The 27130-nt window shown below is 40.7% G+C and overlaps 3 protein-coding genes and 1 long non-coding RNA gene across 8 annotated transcripts; 2 read left to right on the top strand and 2 right to left on the bottom strand.

Annotated features, from left to right (window-relative positions):
* Nucleotides 1–9946: 9946 nt before the first annotated feature.
* On the bottom strand, nt 9947–11818 carry LOC146258520 (uncharacterized). Of its 2 annotated transcripts, XR_014729741.1 has the most exons (4): nt 11488–11816; nt 11175–11324; nt 10925–11052; nt 9947–10598 (listed from the first exon to the last, which is right to left on the bottom strand). It is a non-coding gene; the product is annotated as an uncharacterized LOC146258520 (long non-coding RNA). The 2 variants fall into 2 exon arrangements; XR_014729740.1 differs by having other exon boundaries at nt 9947–11052; nt 11488–11818.
* Nucleotides 11819–14406: 2588 nt separating this feature from the next.
* LOC146258517 (uncharacterized) lies at nt 14407–26409 on the bottom strand. Of its 4 annotated transcripts, none has more exons than XM_084672633.1 (6): nt 25574–26409; nt 24708–24758; nt 24526–24588; nt 24079–24267; nt 23878–23985; nt 14407–14512 (listed from the first exon to the last, which is right to left on the bottom strand). In XM_084672633.1, the coding sequence occupies exons 4-6, from the start codon at nt 24251–24253 to the stop codon at nt 14427–14429; spliced, it is 369 nt and encodes a 122-aa protein (XP_084528759.1). In that variant the 5' UTR covers nt 24254–24267; nt 24526–24588; nt 24708–24758; nt 25574–26409; the 3' UTR covers nt 14407–14426. The 4 variants fall into 4 exon arrangements, with proteins under 4 accessions (XP_084528759.1, XP_084528757.1, XP_084528758.1 ...); XM_084672631.1 differs by having other exon boundaries at nt 24079–24256; nt 25574–26371; XM_084672632.1 differs by lacking the exon at nt 25574–26409 and adding an exon at nt 25086–25156.
* LOC146258519 (uncharacterized) lies at nt 16559–19037 on the top strand. Its single transcript, XM_084672629.1, has 2 exons — nt 16559–17719; nt 17998–19037. Exons 1-2 carry the CDS (start codon nt 16730–16732, stop codon nt 18490–18492), a joined length of 1485 nt encoding a protein of 494 aa, XP_084528755.1. The 5' UTR covers nt 16559–16729; the 3' UTR covers nt 18493–19037.
* LOC146258518 (uncharacterized) lies at nt 19031–23646 on the top strand. Its single transcript, XM_084672628.1, is given in 3 exon segments — nt 19031–21025; nt 21027–22360; nt 22363–23646. Coding segments are annotated over 3 exon segments (2901 nt in total). The 5' UTR covers nt 19031–20264; the 3' UTR covers nt 23169–23646.
* Nucleotides 26410–27130: the final 721 nt, after the last annotated feature.

Here is a 27130-nt window from a genome sequence, read left to right as displayed (position 1 = left end):
ATAGTCTTCTGTTGGTTGTACTACAGCACTTACTTTTCAAAAATAGGCATAATCCTATTTTTGGGGAATATTTTTTGCCCAAAACGTTTAATAGTTTCATCGTTAAATACAGTTGTGTCTTTAAACTTTCCTCACACTTAAATAGTCTTCTGTTGGTTGTACTACAGCACTTACTTTTCAAAAATAAGCATAATTATAATTTTGGGGAATATATTTTGCCCAAAAGGTTTAATAGTTTAATCATTAAACACAGTTGTGTCTTTAAACTTTCCTCACACATCAATAGTCTTATGTTGGTTGTACTACAGCACTTACTTTTCAAAAATAGGCATAATCCTAATTTTGGGGAATATTTTTTGCCCAAAACGTTTAATAGTTTAATCATTAAACACAGTTGTGTCTTTAAACTTTCCTCACACATAAATAGTCTTCTGTTGGTTGTACTACAGCACTTACTTTTCAAAAATAAGCATAATTATAATTTTGGGGAATATATTTTGCCCTAAACGTTAAATAGTTTAATCATTAAACACAGTTGTGTCTTTAAACTTTCCTCACACATAAATAGTCTTCTGTTGGTTGTACTACAGCACTTACTTTTCAAAAATAAGCATAATTATAATTTTGGGGAATATATTTTGCCAAAAACGTTTAATAGTTTTATAATTAAACACAGTTGTGTCTTTAAACTTTCCTCACACTTAAATAGTCTTCTGTTGGTTGTACTACTGCACTTACCTTTCAAAAATAAGCATAATTATTATTTTGGGGAATATTTTTTGCCCAAAACGTTTAATAGTTTAATCATTAAACACAGTTGTGTCTTTAAACTTTCCTCACACATAAATAGTCTTCTGTTGGTTGTACTACAGCACTTACTTTTCAAAAATAAGCATAATCCTATTTTTGGGGAATATTTTTTGCCAAAAACGTTTATTAGTTTTATAATTAAACACAGTTGTGACTTTAAACTTTCCTCACACATCAATAGTCTTCTGTTGGTTGTACTACAGCACTTACTTTTCAAAAAAAGCCATATGCATAATTTTAGGGAATATTTATTGCTAAAAACATGTAATACTTTAATAATTAAAAAGAGTCATGTCTCCAAAACGAATCCACACATAGTCTCGATCAACAAGGTCTTCTTTAAGCAGATGAAAACATTGCTTTCTAATGAGAAACAAACCATTTTATTTGTGTCAAATAGCAATAGTTTATGCCCTGAAGTTTAGTATTATTTGTCTATGCAGTGTATTTTTGCCTGGATGTGCACACACGTTCAAGTTCAAGTCTTTTATTGTCAGATGGACACAACAACACAGGGTCAGACTGGGCACTGACATTCGTAGGACAAGACAATGCAAAGCATCCTGGCATAACATAACATACACAAGTACACAGAACATAGATCATCTATAATAAGATGACATATATTAAACCTCCTAATATACAAATAATATACAATATTCAATACACTATACTAAATCTCTAAATACACATAATACACATAATAACCTATACAAACCTTAAAAACTTACAGTAATCAGAATCAGAAAGGGAATTTTTTGCCATGAAAAGGCTGCGCTGCTGCCACCCACCTCCATCACCTTCGCCCCCATGTGGTCTCCCTGTTCTCCCTGTGGGGGATTTAACTTGTTGCTCCCTGCCTCATGTCATGCATGCTGCAGTGAAGGCAGGGAGCGCTTCCCCATGTACATCCATTCCGCCAATGTTAAACCATTTGTCATGTGTATGAATAAATGGTGAAATCAATCACGTGAGTGTCTTGACTGAACTATCCAATTCTGGTCTGAATTACATCTTTAATGTTTTGGTACTTCTATTAATGGAGCAAGCTATCATAATTACTCACTTGTTCATATACTCTCTCCTTAAGTCAAATTGTAGAAACCTGATGCCATGGTTGTAGAGAAATGATCTTGTATTAGAATACACAACATTCACATATGTAGATTGTATATTGGCTGCAAATGATCATTTGTGTGGTTCATCCTTTTACCTGGTCTCTGAGCAGTAAGGGGAGAGCACCAAGCTCCTTGAAAGAGATGGTATGGGCAGGAAAGAACCCACTGGTCCAAAATGTAAAACTGGAAGATGTAGGCTAGCAGGGAATGTTCATGGCCAGGACTCTGAAGTCCTAGATGTGTCCACTGCCAGCTGTGACACTTCAGTGAGGGGCTTGCATAGATCACGTTGAAACCATATCTGCACATCCTTTCTTATGTGTTTGTTTATGGACAGCACTTCGAGCTGCAATCTCTGCATGAAAATGTACTGTATAAATATTATTCTACAATTTCAGTAGTTGCTTTAATAGGAGGATTCTAATGTATTCTTTGTCAAAATGACAATTGGCTTCATTAAAGAAGAACTGAGATTCTGTGATGAATTGACTTTGTAAATGTAACACCTTTGGATCATATTAACACTTAATAAAATAATTAAAACACACATTTGCTTTGTGTGTGATTATACAGCATTGGTTTGCTATACAGAGAATGCCTGCTTAATATTACACATCACCAATGATTGTTTCTGTTGTTGATAGTAAATAAAGAATTATATTTTCAGTTCAGTGTGTCATTTATTAAATCTACACATTTTTCTGCAGATGAGAACATGGATGACTAGGTGACATGCTGGGGAGTTGGAAATAAATGGCATACAACCACATTTCCCAAAAAGTTGGAACTTCGTGTAAAATAAAGTAAACAGAATACAATGATAAGCAAATGTAATGAACCTGTATGTCATTTACAGAACATAGAATGTTTAAACTAATGAAATGTATAATTTTAAGTAAATAAGGTAGTTTTGAATGTGATGGCAGATGACACGTCTCAAAAAAAAGTTTCGAGACATTTACCACTGCACCACATGCATCATGACGCATCCCTTCTTATTTGAATAACAGTCGGGCCAAATAACTCTCACCGGAATTGGCCCGAGCTCAATACCCGCATCTTAGCCATAACTCATACCGCCGAAATCGGGCCAGACTCGGGCCAATGCCGTCGGCCGAGTCCGATTCTCAGCCGATTGTCCCGACATTCTGCCGGAACCGGCCCGATTCCTCCCTGCTAGCTGGGTAATAGTTGGACAATGTGCAGCTAAATGGCAGGGAACTGGTGCGAAATATAGTGGTTTTCTTTCTAAATGTATTATTTAGTGCCAGTGTAACATAGTTATCTGGGTTCAGATTAAATTCCACTAAATTGGCAGAGCTATGCCACCTGCTGTTCAAATGTGTACCTGCTCAGTAGCTGCAGCATTTAATTCCTCATAGCAACGGAGTATTTTCAGAAAGGTAACATGTAGTTAATGCTTGTGGAGGACAATATAATGTAAATACCGTGAAAAGTATTTAAAGGTTGACCCAGTTGTTAGGTCAAAAATTTTAAAAATGTTAACACCAAAAACGGTACATTTGTCTAGACAATATATAATGCAAATTGAACAAGCCTGATGTATTCCTGGCCTTAGACGAGACCAACACCTGTGTCACAGGTAGGTATGCAGGACTCCAGTGACAAGCTGAACATGGCATAATTGTCATACTAGTTTCCAAGCATGTTCAGGGACTGACACAACATGGTCTGGTTGTCTAATTAAATATCTGTATACATATTTACATTAAAAAACTATTCAACTTACTACGACCCTTATCCATTAGTTTATACTATTAAGAGTGTGTCAACTGAATAATTGGTAACACTTTAGAATAATGGTCCGTTGTTAATGAGTATCTATGCAGGAAGTAATAGGTAGTTCTACATTAACACTGAATTTAATACTATAAACTAATATGGAACCAAGATTAACTAAGCAGTAAGTAATAGCGAATTTAGTACAAAGGTAGTTCCTTGGTAGGTATTTGATTATTACTAAATAAATATATCCTCATTGAGAACTACTTGTGAACTATGACCAATTAAGAAAGAATAACCAATGAATTACTAATCTCAAAAGTAAGGTCTAAATAGTTAACAATTGTGTTTTTTTTAATACTCTTAACATGGTCATAACATTTCAGAAGCTTGTGCCTGAAATGAGTTCTTTGTGGAAACCAGTTTATGAATATTAACGTTATAACACGCCCCTGTATGATTATGGGACACGTCTCCCCCAATATTTGATCATACTGTATGATTATGGAACACGTCCTCCCCAACATTTGATCATACTGTATGATTATGCGGGCAATTTCGATGTGTCTGCTATTAGGTCTTTCTGCAGCTCAGAAAATATGAAATGCACGGCCGGTCCATTTTCCAAATCCAGTCGACTTGGCTTACCGAAACCTATTTGTCCTGAATCCATGTCATGTTTTTCCTAAAGCTATACTGGTGCAACGTCAATGATTAAGTTAGGAGCGCGAAATCATTTGTGGCACATTTTTATGGATGGTAATATCCAGCATTTGGCTAACATACAATAACAACGACTTGGTGAATTTCACTAGAATTTCGAATTAGTGCAAATTTCGAATTGTAGAATTAATGCGAATTTCGATTGCAATACTATACAGTTTGTATGAGGGACTTTTTTACAAGCTAGCCGACAGCTAGCCTGGCTTTACAGCTAGCAACAACTGTAGCTAGCGTTTTGGGCCATGTTCCTGTTCTATGATTTGGGTTATCTAGCAAGTTATTTACAGTCCTGCCTGTTCTATCTTTCTTCGTCATTTTTATTCCTTTGGAATTGCGTTGTTGTTGTATTTTGCAGTAGTGGCCAATACTAGACTCGTGTGTAGTGAGTAGGCCTATACCTTGATTTGGGTTAGGGTTAGCCATGTACTTACTTATTAATTATTTAGACATTATGTTTGACTCAGTTTATCATCACAGTTTGTTGAATGTGTTGAATGTTTCATTCTAAAATACAGATTTTTTTGTTTAAATGCTAGGTTTCATCATTGTGCCAAACAAATAATTTTTAATTCAGACATTAAAAAAAATGCTTTCTTGCATTCCCATGTGCATTTTTGCATTATGTAGGATTTTCTTTTACAATTTCATGGAAATCCAGTGCCTATAATTTTTTTTTAATCAATCGATCCAATCACATCACAAGTAGTTCCTGCAGGATAACAATGTAAAACTTGAGTAACTAGTGAGGAGTTAACATGTTTTTCACTTTAAAATAATGGTCCACATCACAAGTAGTTCCTGCAGGATGACAAGGTAACACTCGAGTAATTAGTGAGGAGTTATACTGGTTTTCACAAGTAATAGGCCTATAATAAGTCTATTTTTATATTTGACACATACGGTACAGGCATACATTTCTGTGAGGCACTAGTGATATTCTAACAAACATTGAAATCTGGAAGATTTGTTTTTGCGCTTATCGCAACATAAATGCAGGATGCAAATTGTTTTTGACAAGAGAACATCAATGTTTATATTCATATCCTAAAGAGAAGTCCTCCTCAGGCGGCTACTGTAACATAAAGGTAGGTCTTTGGAGTCAGACATTTAACTGACACTCTAGCTCATAATAGTAAACTAATCCAATTATGAGAGTGTCAGCATCACTTCTTAATTATTAAAAATGTTAAACAAATGATCATTATTTGTATTATACCTTGTTTAAGTTTGAAATAAACAGAGAACATACATCCATTCTCTGGTAAGAGTAGTCAAATTCTCAACCTGCAGTTAACGTATTTGGGGGGATATAATATTCATAAACTGGTTTCCACAAATAACCCATTTGACGCACAAGCTTCTGAAAAGTTATGACCATGTTAAGTGTGAAACAACCAAATTGTTCACTTTTTAGACATGTTACTTTTGTCATTAGTAATTAATAGGTTATTCTTTCTTAATTGGTGATAGTTCACAAGTAGTTCTCAAGAGGATACATGTATTTAGTAATAACCAAATACCTACCAAGGAACTACCTTTGTTGTAAATTAACTATTACTTACTACTTAGTTTATCTTGGTTCCATATTATTTAATAGTATTAAATTCGGTGTTAATGTAGAACTACCTATTACTTCCTGCATAGCTACTTGTTAACAACGGACCATTATTCTAAAGTGTTACCGAATAATTTTTAAATGTTGCATTAAAGATACATGCCCATGGATATTTTGAACTATTAAACGTTACCAAATGACTCCCCATTGAAATCATCAGCATTCTAGTTTTGTCTGACAATCTTTGTGTGATAGACAGACGAAAATGTCCAATGATACTACACACAGAAATGGCTATATTTGATTGGCTTAGATGGTTTTGGAAGCAGTGTTCCTGCCTTCTTCTACGGAGACACAATTTTTTTTTTTACAAGTACACAAATCTTGTTCTTCTACGGAGACACAAAACTTTTTTGTTACAAGTACACAAATCTTTTTCTTCTACAGAGACACAAAACATTTTTTTACAAGTACACAAATCTTTTTTGCAAGTTACAAATCTTTTTTGCAAGTACACAAATCTTGCCTTCTTCTACGGAGACACAAAACTTTTTTTTGCAAGTACACAAATCATTTTCTACAGAGACAGAAATCTTTTTTGCAAGTTACAAATCGTTTTTACAGAGCTCGCTCTCCTGTCACTAATTTCACGCCATATTAATCTGCTATGAGACGGTTGCCCTTGTCAAAAGTGGTAGAGCTAACGTGAAACGTCACTAATAGACACTGAACAAAATTACCCCCGGAATTCTGGTCTATGGGAGAAAGATGCCCAGGGGCACAGGCACTGTGCCTAAACCAGTCAATTTTAAGTCAATTTTGAATGGGAGTCATTGGGAGAGGTTAGGGCCAGAAAAATAAACCATGGTCCGTTCTGGACCCTCGACTAGGTTTGCCAACTTCCTCAACCCCTAATGCGGGACTGTCTATGTCAACAGAGCTCCTGGGTAACTTAACTTAGATATACCAGAAAATATAAAAATGATTGAAACCATCATTCACCAAATTCAGTCAGGTAAATCGCCGAGGCCAGGAGTGCTTTCAACTTCTGATGGTCGTCTGCACTGGTGACAACAAAGCAACAAAATAGGTACAGTATTCTTGAAGAAACACAGCTTTATATTTTTGAAGGCAGCAGTAGAGCCCAGCCAGAGTGTCAATAATGCTAAACATATAGCATGGGTAATGCTGAGGGAAAATGGAGTCATTGAGACAGTTGGCTGCTCTTGCACTGCCGGGTTAGGAAGTCATGTAGCCATGCAGCAGCTATTCTCTGGAAGCAGGGTTTTTCCTGCATAGATCAAATTTGGGCACGTGCCAAAGCTGTTTTCCCGAGCGCCAATGACAAATCCCGAGCGCCAAAGGCAAAAAAAAAGAAGAAAAAGCTGTGTTCATCACGTTCATGCACGCGTGCAATGCATGTCAGCGAATATGTTCTCAACAGAATATGTTTCAAGTAGGCTACAGCCAAACCCTCGTTCTGTTTTGAGCAATAGTAATCAGGTTGATAAGCGTGTATTCTTGTCTGATCAATACGTAACTGTGGGGTGCGCGAATGGACAGAGTGGCCACTAAACTGTCGTTCCGCTGCGAGGGCCAGCCTATCAAACGCCAACTGTGCCAAAACATCTGAAATCTCGTTTGTGTACACACATCAATTTTTGACGTGTATAGCCGTCAAAAACGGACGTGTACAGACGTCCGTTTTTTGACGTCTGTACACGTCCGTTTTTGACGTCTGTACACGTCCGTTTTTGACGTCTGTACACATCCGTTTTTGACGTCTGTACACGTACATTTTTGACGTCTGTATACGTTTAAAATTGGGTGCTACCACTTCATTTTTTTCTGAGGAGAAACCAGATAACGATCATTGCAAGAGAGAAAACCTGTCCACACTCAAACAATCTTGATTGAATTAAGGTTAAGAAATAGGCTAATATAAATTGGCAGTGACATTATCAACAACTGTAGGCTATTTTGTACCAACTGAAAACAAAATTACGTTTGTATACTATATCATATTCACATTTCGAAAAAGGTATACATGGTTTGTTAAAATGCCCACTAGATGGCAGTGTGAGTCCACAAATAGTAAGGGCAGAGCCTCTGGTCAATGTGATGGGTATAGCCAAGGATAAATTGTGGCGCAACAGCAAGCAAAATAACATTACAATAAAACAAGTAATACCCATGGTAATATACAAGTAATATCCAACACAGGGAATATACAAAATACTTTTAATGTAATTGAGAGTAAATGAAAATGTACAGGGTCAGTTTTTTTCCCCCAGGATAGGGATGGGAACCTATCAGTAGTAGTGGTTCCCAACCCTGGTCCTCAGAGCACCCCTGTCGTGCATGTTTGAGATGTTTCCCTGGTCCAACACACCTGATTCAAATAAATTGTTATAAGCAGGCTTTTGCAGAACTGGATAATGACCCATTCATTTGAATCAGGTGTGTTGGAGCAGGGAAACATCTCAAACATGCAGGACAGGTCTATAGAGGATAGAGACCTGTGTTATGCTGGTAAAAATATTTTTTAATCTTTTAAGATTTTTAAAATGTGAGAGACCACAAACATGAGGACAAGAAAATCCTAAATGTAACCTTTTTGATCCTATAGTGTGTGGTGTTTGTCCTTGGGGTTCCCCTCACAACTTCATGATTTCGGAGCGGCTCCAACGTTCTTCTGAGCAAGTTCGCCCACTCTTAACACACCTCACATTAAGGGAAAATCTGATAAAATAATCTGTAGATAATCGGGACATAACCTAGGATTGTCGGAAGGGGGAAATCGGCCCAAAATCAGCCCGATTATCTTGTGGGGTGTACCCAGCATTAGTCAGAGCATGTTTGAACGGAGTTGTAAATTAGTGGAGCAAGGAACAGAGTACCATTAATTAAACCTGAGCAAGGATCTTAATTATTAATGGCCCAGATAATGTGATCAGATTTAATCTCCATGCCGCTATGTTGCATTGCCTGAGCAGCATCTTTGGCCAGATATCTGGTGCATTCCTTTGCCTATTTGGTAGGCTATTGAATGTTTGAATCCCCTCGACCATACATGGGGCAGAGTGCACACATTTCTTTTTTCACTCATACTTTGGTGGTTGTAAAGTTTCAGCATAATACTTTTTCATGCCAAAACTAATCTTTAATAAATGTGTATATGACCTTTCATCAATTATTTACAATCTCTTGGCATGTTCTGCGCTTGAGTCATTATAAGCCTTGGTTGCATTCATCCCTGTTCCCAAGTCGAGGTGCATCATTTTCGTAAAATGAATGACACTGAATAGTTTGCCATGAAATGCTTGTCTTGTTGACTACAAAAACAAATTGTAGGCCTGTGTAAGCTACAGAGTCACATATATTTATGCATAAAGTTCAACACATTTATGAAATGTCTAAAGTTGGCCAATTTAGATTATGTAGGCCTACCTTAATATTCTAACCCAAGGGGGTTAGTATATTATGCAGTGTACATAATGCACTGTATATTTAAACATCAGTTCTCTGCTTTTTAAACTGTGGGAGGCCGAACACACCACAAAACAAGGCTACAGCAAAATCTGGCAATTGACTTTACTAGGAATTAATTAGCCTACGCACTAGAGGCTTAATTAATAGTATATGTATATATTACATATTTCCAGTACAGCCAGAGCTCGCCTTTTCTCTACCCAGAAGATAGAAAGTGCGCACTGGTGCTATACCTGTGGTGGAGACTTATAACAACTTTAAAAGGTGTAGCTTGGAATAGTTTAGAATAGGTTCTGCAGATCAGTTTGGGGACTAAATGTAGTTGTAAATTAATTTTATTTTACATGAACACATGTTTTGTTTAAATGTATGGATTTAAAAGGCGTGATACTCATCTTAGAATGTTATGTATGTGATTTGCTGATCCGTTGGGAGGGGTGAATATTGTTGGTCCTACATGTAACCTATTTTCAGTTACATAATGCAATAACATTAAACACACAAATTGTATTTGGTCTGCTCATCTTTATTACATTGACGTGATGGAGACTGCTTACTCATTCCAAGGCCTATTGACAATGTGATTACAACAGTTAAATTGTGTGTGTGAACTGTATTTAAGACAGGACATTGAGGACCTGATCAGTTCCCAAACTGTCTCTATCTCCACCCAAACGATTTGGGTGTTGCCTGAGGTGTTCCAACTGTTCGTCACTTGGTTTTAATTGGTTTAGGGGAACCACAACTCTTTGTGGCTCCTAAATATACAAAATAGTATACAATATATTAGACCTCTAATACAGATAATGACATATACTAACCTTACACCTATACTAACCTAACACAAGCGGACACACAACTTTTTTTTTTTTTTTTTTTTTTTTTTTTTTTTACAAGTACACAAATCTTTTTCTTCTATGGAGACACAAAACTTGTTTTTGCAAGTACACAAATCATTTTCTACAGAGACACAAATCTTTTTTGCAAGTACACGAATCATTTTCTAAAGAGACACAAATCTTTTTTGCAAGTTACAAATCATTTTTACAGAGCTCGCTCTCCTGGCACTAATTTCACGCTATATGCATAGCAGCACCTTCAGATCAAGTGCATCATCTGGTCTGTGTGGCGACCTCTAAAAGATAAAATTGTACCGTCTATGGAAGACAATGTATACATATTAGGACTTAGATACATTTTTTACATTCATCCATAGTAGTAACTCTAAATAAAACAATGTGTTTAAGGAACAGTGACAATGTAACTATGTGGTACAATCGCATTACAGTTTTTTTCTCCAAAGATATGGGATATGAAAGAGTTCTATAAAAGTATATCAATTTCTTCATGAAATGTATAGAAAGGGTAATTCTGCGGTGTTTCATGTGCTTTGTAAATAAACAAAAGAATTGTGTAGGGCTCAGTGAGAATGGTGTCACATTATTCAGATCTCTCCTGAACTAGTCCTTCAATTGACACATACCTTAACTGTCGGTTCACTGTTCTTCCTGAGACACCCACGATCTCCACAATCTGTTTAGCAGAGAAGTTAATGGACAACAACATCTGCAACTGCTCTTGGGCGATTTGGTAAACCCGCCTTCCTCCAGTCTGTCCTCCCATTCGAGGTACGGTGAAACCAGAAGCAATTGCAGTTCAAGAGAAAAATGTTAGAGGCATTGTGTTTTGAATCTTGCTTCTTCAGATTATGTTTAATCTGACGAGTACATTACCAGGTTTTCTGTTGTTGTTGATCGTTGGCTTCCCGAACTAATTTGCTAATTAGCAAAAGCATCTCATTCACCACTCCAGATTGAAGCAGTCGCCCTCTGCTCCAGCGAACGCTCGTCGCCATTATCTCTAACCTGTTAGCATGACAAAACCTCCATGGAGGAACACCTCCCGGAAATGAGTTTCTGCAACTTGGGATGTTTGATTAAAGAGTTAGCACTACAAGTGTGTTGACGATAAGTCAGGAGGACAGGACTAGCCAAACAGTTATACAAAACAAGTAACTTGGCTTAACGTTGCTAAATGATAGCTTACCTGGTTAGAACAGTCTGTATGGAATCCTGGTCATCTGAAGATAAAAGTCGAGTACATTCTGAAAAAGTCTGGGCACTATTGTTGAGAAAGTTTGTGGTCGTCATTTTCTGAGATTTGCCTCCACCAGATTCGAAATCACACACAAAGTGTTCGTCTTCTTCGTTGGTTCTTTGATAGCGGTTAGCAAACAATGTATAAGTGCATCATCGCCACCTACTGGACTGGAGTATGATACCGGATAAACCGCACAAGTGGCTCTCCCCCACACAAATGGACTGTCCCAAATACTAAATGATAGCTACGTAAGAGCCCACATGGTCACAGTAGGACTACGTACAGCCTCGCGCAGACACTACGTAAAAAGAGGGGTGGCTATGTTTAAGCCAACCAATAGCATGGAAGCATAGATGGTCCAAACGTGTACAGACGTCAAAAACGGACGTGTACAGACGTCAAAACGTGTACAGACTGATTTATGTTTCAAAAATTGACGTGTGTAAATGAACGAGATTTCAGAAGTTTTGGCACAGTTGGCGTTCGACACTAGCCCGACGTGCACGAATACACCAGTACAAATGCAAATGAAATTTCCACTCAAAATGCTGATTTGATTTACGATTTCCAACGCAGCCTCCATTGGTATTCTTAACCTAGAATGATAATATATAGTGCAGTGTTTCTTCTATGGCTAAATTTCTGCCGCCACGGTATCAGAAATCAGGCTGTACACAATTTTAGGCCGTCTATCAGCAGTGATTGTTAGAGTGGATGTCGGAGAATTGCACTGACACGCGCTTCACACCGCAGTTGAGATTGCGTCCTTGAGAACTGTAAGTCTTATAACATATGTTGTAAGTTCATTTAAGCCTGTTATTGTATAAGTCTATAGTTCTTGCAAATTTAAATCAAGTTAACTGGTGATTATTGTTGTTTGTTAATTGCACATGTCTGTTGATTCTTAGCGATTGCTGCCCTTGCTCAGGTTTGTATTTTAGGTGCATTAGGCTATTATGCTGAAGAAGTTTTAATTAATGAAAATTAGGTTTACTTTTCATTCATTAATGAAAAGTAGAGTGCTGTTGCTTGTTGAATACAACGATGTCCCGGTATGTCGTCTCTTCTTGGATCGTTGCTGTGAAATAGGGTTTTTGGCGTTGGCTCATATTGATCGGTGAAACGTTATGAATGAAGCCTGTGACTTCGATTTTGGATTTCTTGGTGGGTGTCTGCATCTGAAGTAGAAGCAGTAGAAGCAGACAAAAATATTGGAAAAGATAGAATTATTTAGGCAACAAGATGACAGCATGTATAAGAACACCAATTTGATATTCTGTAATATAACGCAAGATAAGATTGTGAAGACGATTTGTAGAAGCCTAGGCTAGGGCCATTGCAGCAGAAACGTAACTCGCGAGCACATAATTCTGACGAAGACCCGCGGAATTTCCAATAGAATGCTTTGGTCAGAGGCAAAATGTTTTTAAAAAACACGTTATTATGTGTTACTAATATTATGTGTCTATTCGTGCCAAATATTTAACCAAGTAACATTCACTTAGCTGTAGCCAATTTTTATAACGTTAGCCAAAAATACCGAGATTCGGTATTTTTTAAGTCTGTCAACATTCAGTCGAACATATTTGGTGTCAAATTGTTGTGAAACATCTGCGGCTAGAAAAGTTTCACAGAAAATGTGAAAGAATCCGCAAATTTTGTTTGGGCCATAGTTTTACCACAAAAAGGTTGAACAAACAAATCGTTATCGTAATTACTTTGTATACGTTCAGCTCATGAGAAGTGTTTAAAAGGCTATTAGAAATCATGGATCTATAGGCTATTATAGCCTAACCCAGCTAACACAGTTACTCGTTGACCAAACATAGTTGCCGCAACGTCTTTGGCGACGTTGCGGGACCGTGCATCTGTGGGGCGCCAGTCCGTAACCGCAACGTCGTGGCAACGTAACTTTCCGACGTTGCCAGTCCGTAACCGCGACGTCGTCGCAAAGTTATTTTCCGACGTTGCCAGTCGGTAACCGCGACCTCCTAGCAACGTAATTTTCCGACGTTGCCAGTCCGTAACCGCGACGTCGTCGCAAAGTTATTTTCCGACGTTGCCAGTCGGTAACCGCGACCTCCTAGCAACGTAATTTTCCGACGTTGCCAGTCCGTAACTGCGACGTTAATTACTAACCTATATTTCTCACTTCTTTTGCGTATATTGGGGCGGTTCATATGCAGACCTCATTTGCCCCAAATGCTACTTGTTCTTGTATAATAGGCTACATAGCCAACTTCAGGAGGACTATGTTTGTGTGGTGTGTTGCCCAACTCAAGCTAATCATAAACAAGGCAGCATTTCCATGTAACTGTTAGGATAATTTCTCAAGTAATGCACAGAGTCGTCGGATTCAAAGAAAGTACAATAGTTTAATGCTTGCCAGCAAGGAGACAAAGTCTGATCGCAATACAAAGTTTGTCCGCTAGCATGTTGTGCTAGCTAGCTATTTAAGCAGAACCGCTCTTTACAGTCATTGGTTAAGACAAAGGCATGCGAATGTTCCATTGCTCTTCTTCATTGGCTCCTTGCATAGACCTGGCGCAGGCGTGTGTGCGTGCGTGTTTACGACATTAACCCTGATTGAAACACAACAGGATCTCTTGATGTAGTAAAAGCTCCTTCACATAAGTGTCAACAAAAGGTCTCCAGACCTTGCACCCCATCTTAGTCCTTGTCAAACAGCATCTCCTTAAAACAAACAAACCCCCAACATCTTCTAGTCTGAACAAATGCTCACCCTTCCCCCAGGGTGATAAGACAGCCTAGAGTCTAGTTTGGGGGGCTCTGTTATCTGCTGACAAACTACTAAGCATCTGTATTATTCAGTATAAAACATCACATTCTTAATTTCTCCGACAGTAACATTCAGTCATTTTATTTCAAACAAAGTGCCAGTGAATACAGTGAATGAAACAGTGAATGAACATCTTCTGCCAGTCCCCGCTACAGGTCCTGTCTGTTGGCCCTGACAATGAAGCACAAAATAAGTTAGTGTCCTATCAACATAATTGCACGTATGAAAGGGGCTATACAAGTCATAAAAAAAATCACATCTAGAATAATATATTATTCAATCCTGTTAACCGGTGCCTTTTAATGTCCCCAGGAAATCCTACTTCATAATTGCTGTAAAATGTTACAAATGTTTATTATAAAAGGCTTTAATTATAGGTTTAGGTCTTCCTTATCATATAAATAACCAAAAAGTGTCTTTAAGGGGAAAAAAAAGTATTTTAACCACATTTGTATTTTGTTCACATGTTCATTTTGCCATGTTTTGCCATGTCCCCAGCACAAATGATCAACTCTTACAATAAATATCAGTCATTAAATAATAAAATATTCAAATTATTTGCTCATTATGTTGTAGACCAAGTTAAAATCTTTCAACTTATACATATTTTTCATAAAAAAAAAAAAATGTAAACCCTTTTTGGGGGGATTTACTTTGTGTCCCCCCAAAAAAGTTCCACCCTGTTAGGCTGTAGTTTTTCCCTCTTAAGAAAATAGCCTACACTTCCCATGACACAAAGTTCATGAAATGACATCATTTCCTGTGGCGGGAATTCAACTTGGCCAACTGAAGTAAGTATGAACTTTCAGATGTATCTTTTTTTCCCAAGTTTCATAATGTCAACCTGTTTATCACAACCTTAAATTTCCACCCTGTTAGGCTACTTTGTTAAGAAAATAAATAACATTTTATAATTTCAAAAAAGGTTTTATATAAGAAGTAAAAGGCTGTATACATGTAGGGTCTAATGCTAGCTTGATCATGATCACTCACAGAGCTAGGGCTAACATAGTTAACAAAATTCCCCCCTGTTAGGTTCCACCCTGTTAGGTGTGTACACCTAACAGGGTGGAAATATTGTAGAAAATGTAGTAATATAATAAGTTTCATACAATATTTGTCATGTATTTGCAACTGGTAACTATAAATAGTTGTTCTTGTTGTGTTCAATTTACAAATTGTAAAAATGTAAGGTAGTAAAATGGTAAACCTTATTTAGGAAATGGCACCAGCTCTAAGCGCTGCAGAAATGCAGCGGCGTTAGAGAGAGGAGAGATGCTGACCCAGACAGGCGAGCAGTATACCTCCAAAAAGAAAAAGTTAAATGGCAGACAGACAGACAAGCAGGGAAAAAGAAGGGAATAGCAGACCTCAGTGAAAAAGAGAAGGGTCAACAAAGACAAAAATGGAGAGAAAGGAAGAGGGATGCAAAAGCCAAAGAGAACGCCAGAAAGGAAGCCAAAGCAGCTATTCCCTCTCCCCCTGCAACTCCAACTGCATCGCCTGAATTAGAACCAGTGGCAGGGCTTTCAAGGTTAGAATTGATAAGAGTAGGAACAATTCTCATTTGAGTTATTACATTATTATCAATTATTATTCATTGTGAAATAAGTGGTTGGTTTATTGGTAACATACTTATCTGTTTGGTGGATTGAGCAGATGTATTCACTGATTAAATGTGTGTGTGTGTACTGTTTTAATCTATTTCAGGCAAAGACGAGAAGGTCAACATAAGAGAAATAGAAACAAGAGAATGCTCTTGAAAGAAGTAAAAAATCTGCAAGCTGCCTTGGAAAAAGAAAAAAAGAAAAAGGAGAAGTACAAGAAGAGATTGCAACGGCACAACACAAAAGAAACTAAAGAAAAGGACAAAAACAAATCTCCTCGCACACAACTTAATCAAATGCTAAAACATCCTATTCAACCCTCCATACGCAGAAAACTACTGCTACATGCATCTGTAGTGGAAGAATTAAGACTAAGATACCAGGCCACAAGGAGAGACAGAGAAAAGCAAATGCTGGCAAAAGCCACCTGTGGCAACATTGTTAAAAAATACAGACTGCAGAGCTTGGCTCAAAAAGCTCTAGGCTTTTCGAAGAGAAGAGCATTAATGAACGGGGACCTGTGCTCGTTCCAGTGGAAGAAAAGAAATAGAGTAACACCAGAGTGCAAGCAAAGCATAGCAGTATTCTACTTGAGGGATGATGTGAGCCGCATGACTACGGGGAGAAAGCAGACAGTCACACGCAAGAAGGTAAAGATGCAAAAGAGGTTGCTATGTGATACTGTGAAGAACACACATAGAAGGTTCCAGTCTGAGAGCACACACCAGGTGTCATACTCTTTTTTTTTGCAGCCAAAGGCCATTTTGGGTTGTGGCACCCAATGAAAGTGACCGTGAAACCTGCCAATGCAAAAAACACGAGAACATTCAATTCATTAGTAACAGCCTTTTCAGCTGTGGGATTATTTTCTTCCAAGAACCTCGAGGAGATCGCAGATGCCACTTTGTGCAACCCAGGTGCTAAAGCCTGTGCCTACGGTGAGTGTGAAGTGTGCCACTCTACCCCTGCTACCATGATGAAACCCCCTTCCAATGATGAGATAGCAATCACTCAATGGTCAACAGAGAGCACAATGACAAATGAAGATGAAAAGCGGGCCATGATCACTGTGAAGAAGGAGAGAGCAATGACTGAGGAGGAAGCCGTTAATGAATTCCAAAAACAACTTACAAAGTTTAAAAGGCACCTCTTCAACATTCGTTGGCAATACAAGGCCTACAGGGACGTGAGGGAAAGCCTGAAGGACCATGAATGTCTAATCCACGTGGACTTCAGTGAGAACTATGTGTGTAAATACACAAATGAGGTCCAGTCTGTACATTTTGGTGGATCCCACCAACAAGCGACCCTCCACACTGGAGTCTTGTATGCAGGAGCACAGTCACCTCTTGCGTTCTGCTCCATCTCCCCTTCAAAGAGACATGACCCACCAGCCATCTGGGCACACTTGGATCCCATTCTGGAGATGGTGAAGGAGAAGTACCCCAAAGTGAATCGGTTGCACTTTTTCAGCGATGGACCAGCAACCCAGTATAGACAAAAGGGGAACTTCTTCCTTCTTTCTACTGAACCATTCAAAAGAGGCATCCATGACATCAGTTGGAATTTTTTCGAAGCAAGTCATGGCAAAGGGGCGCCGGATGGTATTGGGGGGACCCTAAAGCGTTCAGCAGACAGGCTTGTGCGCTTGGGAGAGGATATCCAAGATGCTGGGGCACTCTTCCAAAAACTGAAGACTCAGGAGTCATCTGTGGAGCTGTACTTTGTCAGCAAAGACAGTGTTGAGAGGAAGGTGCAGGAAATGCTGGCGGTGAGTACACACATGATTTCTCAATTTTTTTGTTATCTCTCTTTCTCTCCCTCCTTAGGGCGGGGGAGTCCTGAAGTGATCCCAAGAACTTGATAGTGTGCTAATCACACCTTGAAAGATATGCATTCCCATATACTTACCTGAAAGAAAATGAAATGTATTATATACTCACCTGAGTAAAGAGAATTAAATGTATTCTGTACTCACCTTAACAATAATTATACTCAATCGATGGCCCACACAAATAATAAGCCATGAAATTGCAATTATATTCTCAGGTACCCCCTTTGACAGCTGTGAAAGGGACAATGAAAATTCATCAGGTGATGAGTACCCTGGCAGGCCATATTAAGTATAGAGACATAACCTGTCTCTGCCAAAGAGAGGAGGGGGTCATGGACTGCCCGTGCTTTGACTTGAAACAAGCTTCTCTTCATGCTGCTGAAGCTCCAGGGACAGCACAAGTTCCCAGTACTGAAACCCCATGGCGACCACAGGCCATCAACACAGTTCACGTGGGGAGGTGGTGTGTAGTGATTTATGACAAGAAGCCATACCCTGGCATCATAATGAATGTGGAAGGAAACAGTATCCAGGTAAACTGCATGAAGTGTAATGGTGTAAACAAGTTCTACTGGCCAGGCCCACGCAAGGACATCAGCTGGTATGCTGACCAGCAGCTACTGTGCTTGTTTGAAGAGCCACAAGCACTTAATAAAAGGTCTGTGCAAATCAACATGTCAACATGGAGGTACATTGAAAAACAGATGTGAAAAACTGGGGGAAAAGCAGTGGCGGATGGGTGGGTGTGAGAGTAGGGCAGAAGCACTGCTTTATTATGTTTTATTGAGGTTATGAGGTTAATGAGGTTAAAAAAGGGCATCAATGTATAGTGATTTAGGCCAATAAGTTGTTGATTTTATGTTTATTTTTGGTGGAAATTTCACCCGTTATGTTACATTCCCCCCTGTTATGCTCCATTCCACCCTGTTAGCTGAACAATTTAGGATAATAAATGGACAATAGTTTAAAAAGTTTTGTATCTGTTTGTGTTTATTTGCAGAGTTGGAAGGGCTTAATTGAACATATGTAAATTTTTGCTGAATTATGTTGTTGTTTGCCCTTTTGTTTTGAATAAGAGACAATAAACTGCCGATTCACACTTAAAAAACACAATGAACTCTGAATGAAAATTATTTGGTAAATATTTTTTGACAATAAACAAATCAAAATGAACAAGGGACATATAATGGACAAGAAAATGTAAATATTGTTATGCCTTTACATTTTGAAAGGTTTGTGCGTGAGACCCTGGCCTTTGTTTACATAATTAGGGTCATTGTAGGAAGCAGCTAAATAGCCCTGACATCTGTAACCAGATTCAGAGCGAATAGTGTTTTTACTGTATGTACATCGTGACTGTCTCCTGACCAAGTAAGTGAGTTTAAACTTGTAGTATTGCGTTGTGTTGTTGCTAAATCTTGTGTCTGGGCAGGGCTGCTAAACAGCAGTTATCCAGCCCTTAAGTTAAGTAGCTAGCTAGAGATCGTGCTCGGGGTACTTGCCGCTGCGTGAGACCCTGGCCTTTGTTTACATAATTAGGGTCATTGTAGGAAGCAGCTAAATAGCCCTGACATCTGTGACCAGATTCAGAGCGAATAGTGTTTTTACTGTATGTACATCGTGACTGTCTCCTGACCAAGTAAGTGAGTTTAAACTTGTAGTATTGCGTTGTGTTGTTGCTAAATCTTGTGTCTGGGCAGGGCTGCTAAACAGCAGTTATCCAGCCCTTAAGTTAAGTAGCTAGCTAGAGATCGTGCTCAGGGTACTTGCCGCTGCGTGAGACCCTGGCCTTTGTTTACATAATTAGGGTCATTGTAGGAAGCAGCTAAATAGCCCTGACATCTGTAACCAGATTCAGAGCGAATAGTGTTTTTACTGTATGTACATCGTGACTGTCTCCTGACCAAGTAAGTGAGTTTAAACTTGTAGTATTGCGTTGTGTTGTTGCTAAATCTTGTGTCTGGGCAGGGCTGCTAAACAGCAGTTATCCAGCCCTTAAGTTAAGTAGCTAGCTAGAGATCGTGCTCAGGGTACTTGCCGCTGCGTGAGACCCTGGCCTTTGTTTACATAATTAGGGTCATTGTCAGCTGCGCCTTGCATATTTAAGGCGGTTAGCACTACAGAGGCAGCCTCGTCTGGCAGCCTCGTCTGGCAGCCTCGTCTGGCAGCCTCGTCTGGCAGCCTCGTCTGGCAGCCTCGTCTGGCAGCCTCGTCTGGCAGCCTCGTCTGGCAGCCTCGTCTGGCAGCCTCGTCTGGCAGCCTCGTCTGGCAGCCTCGTCTGGCAGCCTCGTCTGGCAGCCTCGTCTGGCAGCCTCGTCTGGCAGCCTCGGTGCACGAAGACTCAGTCGAACAAAGACAAACGAGTCTACCTGTGGAGTCCACCGAGGAAGGCCGACGAGGAGGATCACCTCTTCTGATAAGTATCAACCTATTCATATTCATAATTAGATTATATTCTACCTAGAACTTATTCATAGCTAGCATGTGTTTCTTTAGCATTCCTGTTCATTACACTACCCGTAGACGTAGATATGTCACAAAATATATACGGTCTACTTCTAACCTTCACTACCTATCCAGATCTTCTCCACCTGCCCTCTCTCTTTCCTTAGGGCTCTGGAACTGCCAGTCTGCTGTGAACAAGGCAGACTTCCTCCCGGCGTTTGCATCCCATGCTTCTCTTCATGCCCTTGCGCTGACAGAGACATGGATCCGCCCAGAGAACAATGCAACTCCAGCTGCTCTCTCCGTCAACCACTCCTTCACTCACTCACCCCGCTCAACTGGGCGGGGTGGTGGGACAGGTTTGCTTCTTTCCCCACATATTAAATACACATCCACGCCACTCTCTTTTACTGCCAAATCATTTGAACACCATTATGTGATGATAACTAATCCTATCAAAGCATGCTTAATTGTTCTTTATCGCCCACCAGGACCGCTAGCTGACCTTGTGGACGAGCTGGACATGCTCCTCAGCATCCTCCCGGATGATGGAACCCCCCTGATAGTCCTTGGGGACTTCAACATCCACCTCCAAGGAACGCAGGCTGCTGACTTCTTGTCCCTCCTGACTGCCTTTGATTTGACGCTGCTGAGCACACCGGCGACCCACAAGGCAGGCAAACAGCTAGACCTCGTCCTGACACGTAACTGTATCACTGACTTAACCTCTGTAACCCCACTGCACATATCTGATCACTACTTTATCAAATTCTCTGTCTCTCTCCCTCCAACTCCTCCTACCTCCCCTCGTAACTTTCCGGCGCAACCTCCGCTCCCTATCCCCCTCCCATTTCTCCTCTGTTGTAACATCCTCCATCCCTCCCATTGACGAGTTCTCGTCCTACCCCACTAACACTGCCACCGACACCCTGTTAACCACGTTAACTGCATCACTTGACTCTCTCTGTCCCCTGTCAACCAGGCCTGCACGATCTTCTCCCTCCTGCCCGTGGCTTACGGATGTTATTCGTGAAAAGCGGTCCACCCTTCGAGCAGCCGAGAGGAGATGGCGCAAGTCCAAAGACGGTCTGGACCTTGATAAGTATCACTCCCTCCTTAAATCCTTCTCTTCTCACATAACTGGTGCTAAAACCCTCTACTTTCTTAACAAAATTAACTCTGCTTCTAACCCCCACAAACTTTTCTCTACCTTCTCCACCCTTCTTAACCCACCTCCCCCACCCGCCCCCTCCACTCTGACAGCAGACGACTTCTCCTCCTTCTTTGAGGAAAAAGTCTCCGACATTAGCAGTTGGTTCCCTAAACCCACCTTTCCTACCCCCTCACCTTTCACGACTGATCCAACTAAATGTCTAAACTCTTTCTCTCCCCTGTCCGAGTCAGAGCTCTCTGACCTCATTCTCTCTCATCGCCCCACCTCCTGCCCCCTTGATCCTGTCCCCTCCCCTCTCTTTCAAACTATCTCCCCCTCTATCATAACTTTTCTGCTCCATGTCCTAAACTCCTCTCTTACCTCTGGCACCTTCCCATCTGCCTTCAAACAGGCCAGAGTTGTTCCTCTACTCAAAAAACCCTCCCTTAACCCTGCCGTCCTCCAGAACTACAGACCGGTATCACTGCTACCCTTCTTTTCTAAAACAATTGAACGTGCTGTATCTAACCAACTGTCTAACTTTCTCTCTCAGAACAACCTGCTTGACCCCAACCAATCGGGCTTCAAGACCGGCCACTCCACAGAGACTGCCCTCCTTTCAGTCACCACTGCCCTCCAGTCTGCCAGAGCGGCTTCGAGGTCATCCGTCATCATTCTGCTGGACCTTTCTGCAGCGTTTGACACGGTTAACCACCAGATCCTGCTCTACAGACTTGGAGAGATGGGCATCACTGGCACTGCACTCCAGTGGATCTCATCCTACCTCTCGGGAAGATCCTACCAGGTCTCCTGGGGAGGCAAACTGTCAGACCCCCGCCAGCTCTCCACCGGTGTCCCACAGGGCTCCGTCCTTGGACCCCTCCTCTTCTCTCTGTACACCACCTCACTTGGACCAATCATCACCTCCCATGGCTTCTCCTACCACTGCTACGCTGACGACACCCAGCTGTACCTGTCGTTCCCCCGACCGATCCGGGGATCTCTGCTAGGATTGAGGCCTGCCTCGCAGACATCTCCGCCTGGATGACCGAGCACCACCTCCAGCTGAACCTCGCCAAAACAGAACTTCTCATCATCCCGGCTAAACCCTCCATCTCCCACGACCTGTCAATCACCCTGGGATCTGCGACGGTGACCTCCTCATCCTCTGCCAGGAACCTTGGGGTTACAATGGATGACGAGCTCTCCTTCACGGCCCACATCGCCGCAGTCTCCCGGTCTTGTAGATTCACCCTCTACAACATCCGAAAGATCAGGAGATACCTGTCTGAGCACTCCACCCAGCTGCTAGTCCAAGCACTGGTCCTCTCCAAGTTGGACTACTGCAACTCGCTGCTCGCTGGTCTCCCAGCATGTGCAACCCGCCCTCTTCAGAGGATTCAGAATGCAGCGGCCCGCCTGGTCTACAATCTACCCAGACGCTCCCATGTTACCCCGCTCCTCATCTCCCTCCACTGGCTACCCATCAACGCCCGTATCAGATTCAAGACCCTGGTACTGACCTTCCGAGCAGTGAACGGGACTGCACCCATCTACATCAAGTCTCTCCTGCAACCTTACACCCCCACCCGTCACCTACGGTCTTCTTCAGACAACCGCCTGGTGGTCCCACCGCTCAAGACTGCCCGGTCCCAACACAAGCTCTTCTCCTGCCTGGCGCCCCAATGGTGGAACCAGCTCCCCACCTCCATCAGGGACACTGACTGTCTCCCCACCTTCAAGAAAAGGCTCAAGACGCACTTGTTCCGGGAGTACAACGGCACTTAAGAATGCTTGGCTGGATTTGTTAGTTTCCTCCAGGATCACTACGACTCTTATTGAGTGACTTGTTGCTATTGTAGGTTAGATATAACGAAGTTAAGTCTTGTACTTGCTGTGTAATATTTTACTGTTGATTGTTCTTTTACAGGTACAGTCCTGCACTTTTGTGGTTCATGTTGTTTTATTTGTAACTTGTATAACTACATGCTCTTATGGGTCTTCCCTTTTGGCACTTGTTTAGCTTTTTCACAATGTATGCTTCATGTTTTGGCTGCTTGCAATGTTTGGGACTATCTCGTTGTTATGTTCAGTGACCTATGCTCTTTTGTAAAGCTCTCTCTTGGAAGTCGCTTTGGATAAAAGCGTCTGCTAAATGAATAAATGTAAAATGTAATAAATGTGATTGTTATTCATATGTCTTAACAGGGTGGAATAATGTAATAGTCCATTTCTGAACCAAATGCCCGTAATTATTAGGATTTAAGTGCATGAGCTTGGCCAATATGTTTTCCAAACAGTTAAACATATCTCTTTCCTGATTAAATGTTAAAAACTTGAAAAATAAATACTTTTCTTTTCAGAAGTTACCAGGTCCAAAAGGCACCGCTTAACAGGATTGACCCTGATCATCAAAAAAATATTATGGGATTCTAGTTTTTGGTCACATAGCCATGTGAAAGGTTGGATTGGGAAGCTGCCATCATCATTCATTCACCTGGCTTGTTTTGAATGGGCTGCCGGGGCGTGTTTGAGTGTCTGTGAGACACTGTGAGGAGCTCCACAGCCTTCTCTCCTAGTCCCGTCTTCCACTTCATCACAGCATCTGCAATTAGAAGTCATGAACTTATTGTTAGCACCAATTTGAACGTTATACACTGCGTGTAAGCCATAGTTCACAACATCTCAAAACACCTACCACTCTTTCGGAACTCCAGCACCTTAAGGCGCTCCTCAAGGTCTTGGAGTTCAGCCTGTGTTTGGGCCACCTGTAGGTCCATCACTGGCACTTCTTCAGCATGTTTGCCCTGTCGTCGCCTGAATAGGAGAGCCTCTCGCTGGTTCTCCTCCAATGTCTCCATCTTCTGGAACATAACCTGTAATGTGTCTGTCAGTAAAGACAAGTAAAACAAGTTTACAAGAGTTAACATGATTGGCATACACTGTGGTTCTTCTAGATTAGCTGTAACATTGATGTAAATAACACATGTTACCTTGAATGGCTGTATACAAAGCATTTGTAAGACAACATTTGTTGTTTTGACAAATATGTATCCCCCTGCCACGATCAGAACATCTTAAGTATGCCTTACAATGAGTTGGCAATGCTATTGAGAAGCTTTGAGTGTCTTATATTTGCACTTGCCTGGCTGCCAGCTGTTTTCCTGGACCCCATATGGGTTCTCCTCTACCAGACCAGAGTTGACACCTAGGAGTCAGGTGATGCAAAAGTTTTAAGTCATGCTTTTGCTTCAAAACATAGCCTTTAGGGTTGCCATGGTTCATACAATTATTGTCACTGTTAAAAACGGTCATTCATTACTTTACCATAATTTCCCAGGGACACAGTGCTAGGCCGTGTGACGGTGGTAGGATACTCTGTACAGAAATGAAAGTGGAATGTAGTTTAAGTACATAGTATTAGCATTTTGATATAACTATAAAAGGATCAGCATCGCACATGTGTGATCGTTCGAAAGCAGGGCCCCACACAGCGTAGCGTCGCACATGTGTGATTCTGAACATTACAACCGACTATTTTCCGATAGACAAACAATGTGACAAACGCTATAGTATGGCTTCAACATTTACAATTGGTAGGCTAACAAGTAACACTAACAGGTAGGAGCATTGCTACGTATTATGCTAGGTTGCTATACGGAAGCTAATAAAAGCTACCTAGCTGCCGTTTTGGAAAAAACTCACTCGTGGAAGCGTCGGAAAAACTCACGCATCTTAAGGTTAAAACGAATCAACTTATCCAAAAACAGATGGCATGTACAAATTGGAAGAATTAGTGACATGATACTTTTAAAGACGCCATTGCTGTGCCGACTGATCAAAAAACGTGATCAGCCACGCGCTATCTCCACAGTCTTCCAGGGCTAAATAAACTATTTTCGGACAAGGTTTTTTCTAGTTCTGAACGTTTATTTTTACTGATTCTTTTGTGGGTGATTTGTGAGACGCTAAACTTTGTATGTATTTTCAGTATTTAACTTTCTGGAGGGTTTAGCATAACTACAGTACATTATACTAGCTTTACTACTAGCTAGTAGCTAGCGAAATCCTAACGTAAACAATGTTAATCTGAAACAGATAACCAGGCTTAATAGCCTACGTAATAGCATCCTCCATCCGATTTCAGAAAATATGTTTATATATTTAAATCTATTTTTCGTAAAGAAACTCACCTTTGAAGTAGCTAATTTCCAGTTGAAATCCATGCGTTCAGTTGCAAACTCTTCTCTGAAATCCCAGTTTCAGAGATGCGTTGAAATGGGCATGCGCAAAGTCGTTGCTGAGGGGCAGACTGAGCAAACCTAGGTTTGCTAAGGAAGAATTGTAATATTCTGTGATGACTCATGTCTTTGGAAATACAACTTGAGAATCGCTTGCCTTTTGGTCACATTTAACAATTTAGTATTACAAAATTATTGCAGCTCAGATTTGCATTGTGTGTCATACAGCTTTGGTGTGCTGGACAAAGAATGTTTGCTTAATCATGTTACACATCACACATTGATTGCTTTTGTACATGTAAAGGATGAAATACTTATATTTTAATATAGGCCTAAGGCTAAGAATATAAGAATTATATTCAAAATTCAGTCTTTTATTTATGAAAGCTATGTTCCTGCATATGAGAAAATTGATGACCATGCTGGGGCTGAGCTGCACATGAATTACATACATTGTCTACATTTATACGTGCTGGGTGCAACATTTAATATTGTGTGATTGAAATTCATGTACACTATGGCTAAATTACAAAAGTGTCAGAACTGAGAGCAATCCAGTGTGATCTCTCCATGATAAACCATGATCCGTTGTCCTGCGACCAAAGAGCGACTTAACGGCAACTTAACCCATGGTACCAAAATGAATGTATCCAACCGACCAAGGTACAATGTCGCGGCAACGTTGCCCACGGACCTAAAAATGACGTTACCAGCCGACCAAGGTACAACGTTGCCGCAACGTTGTCCATGGGACCAAAACATAACGTAACCAGCCGACCAAGGTACGACGTCGCGGCAACGTTGCCCACGGACCTAAAAATGACGTTACCAGCCGACCAAGGTACGACGTCGCGGCAACGTTGCCCACGGACCTGAAAATAACGTAACCAGCCGACCAAGGTACGACGTCGCGGCAACGTTGCCCACGGACCGAAAAATGACGTTACCAGCCGACCAAGGGACGACGTCGCGGCAACGTTGCCCACGGACCGAAAAATGACGTTACCAGCCGACCAAGGGACGACGTCGCGGCAACGTTGCCCACAGGTCTAAAAATAACGTAACCAGCCGACAAAGTTTCAAATCAAAGTTTACTAGTCTCAATTTGAATGATGATGCGTGTTACGAATGACACATGTTCTATATATGCAGCAAAGAACGTACAGGTCTGAAGATTCTAGGCTAAATTAGGTGGTGGGCAATGTACGTATTTTGCAGCGGTTAAATGGCGTAGGCCTAGGCCTAATAGGTTAGCCTGCCCAGTTATAGGCATCAATTCAGTAGTCCTACACTAGTGGTGCCGTGTGCACTTAAGTTTACGTTTCAGTCTTTAAATAGTTTAAATATTAGCCAAAGGCTATAGTGAATAATGTAGTTCGAACTTACCGAAGTAGATGGACGAGAATACATTTTCAAAGTTCAGGAAATGGGAAATGTTTGACGCGCAAAAGAAAGTCCAGAGTTTCAAGTGAATGAACAGACAGTTAAATCGTTATGAAGATACCTGTA

This window comes from Hypomesus nipponensis, chromosome 14 (assembly GCF_054491055.1).
Source record: "Hypomesus nipponensis isolate SF chromosome 14, ASM5449105v1, whole genome shotgun sequence".
Taxonomy (NCBI): domain Eukaryota; kingdom Metazoa; phylum Chordata; class Actinopteri; order Osmeriformes; family Osmeridae; genus Hypomesus; species Hypomesus nipponensis.
The sequence above is the reverse complement of the archived record's forward strand: the minus strand, read 5'-3'. Positions and strand labels throughout refer to the sequence as shown.

Excerpts from the sequence above, each read along its gene's own strand:
- LOC146258519 (XM_084672629.1), top strand. The coding sequence starts at position 16,730 with ATGAAAGTGACCGTGAAACCTGCCAATGCAAAAAACACGAGAACATTC. Across the intron at positions 17,720-17,997 it reads AGGTGCAGGAAATGCTGGCG|GTACCCCCTTTGACAGCTGT; the intron begins GTGAGTACACAC and ends TTATATTCTCAG.
- LOC146258517 (XM_084672631.1), bottom strand. The coding sequence starts at position 24,555 with ATGGGGTCCAGGAAAACAGCTGGCAGCCAG. Across the intron at positions 24,257-24,525 it reads GGAAAACAGCTGGCAGCCAG|GTTATGTTCCAGAAGATGGA; the intron begins GCAAGTGCAAAT and ends GACACATTACAG. Across the intron at positions 14,513-23,877 it reads GCCCATTCAAAACAAGCCAG|GGCCAACAGACAGGACCTGT; the intron begins GTGAATGAATGA and ends CTTCATTGTCAG.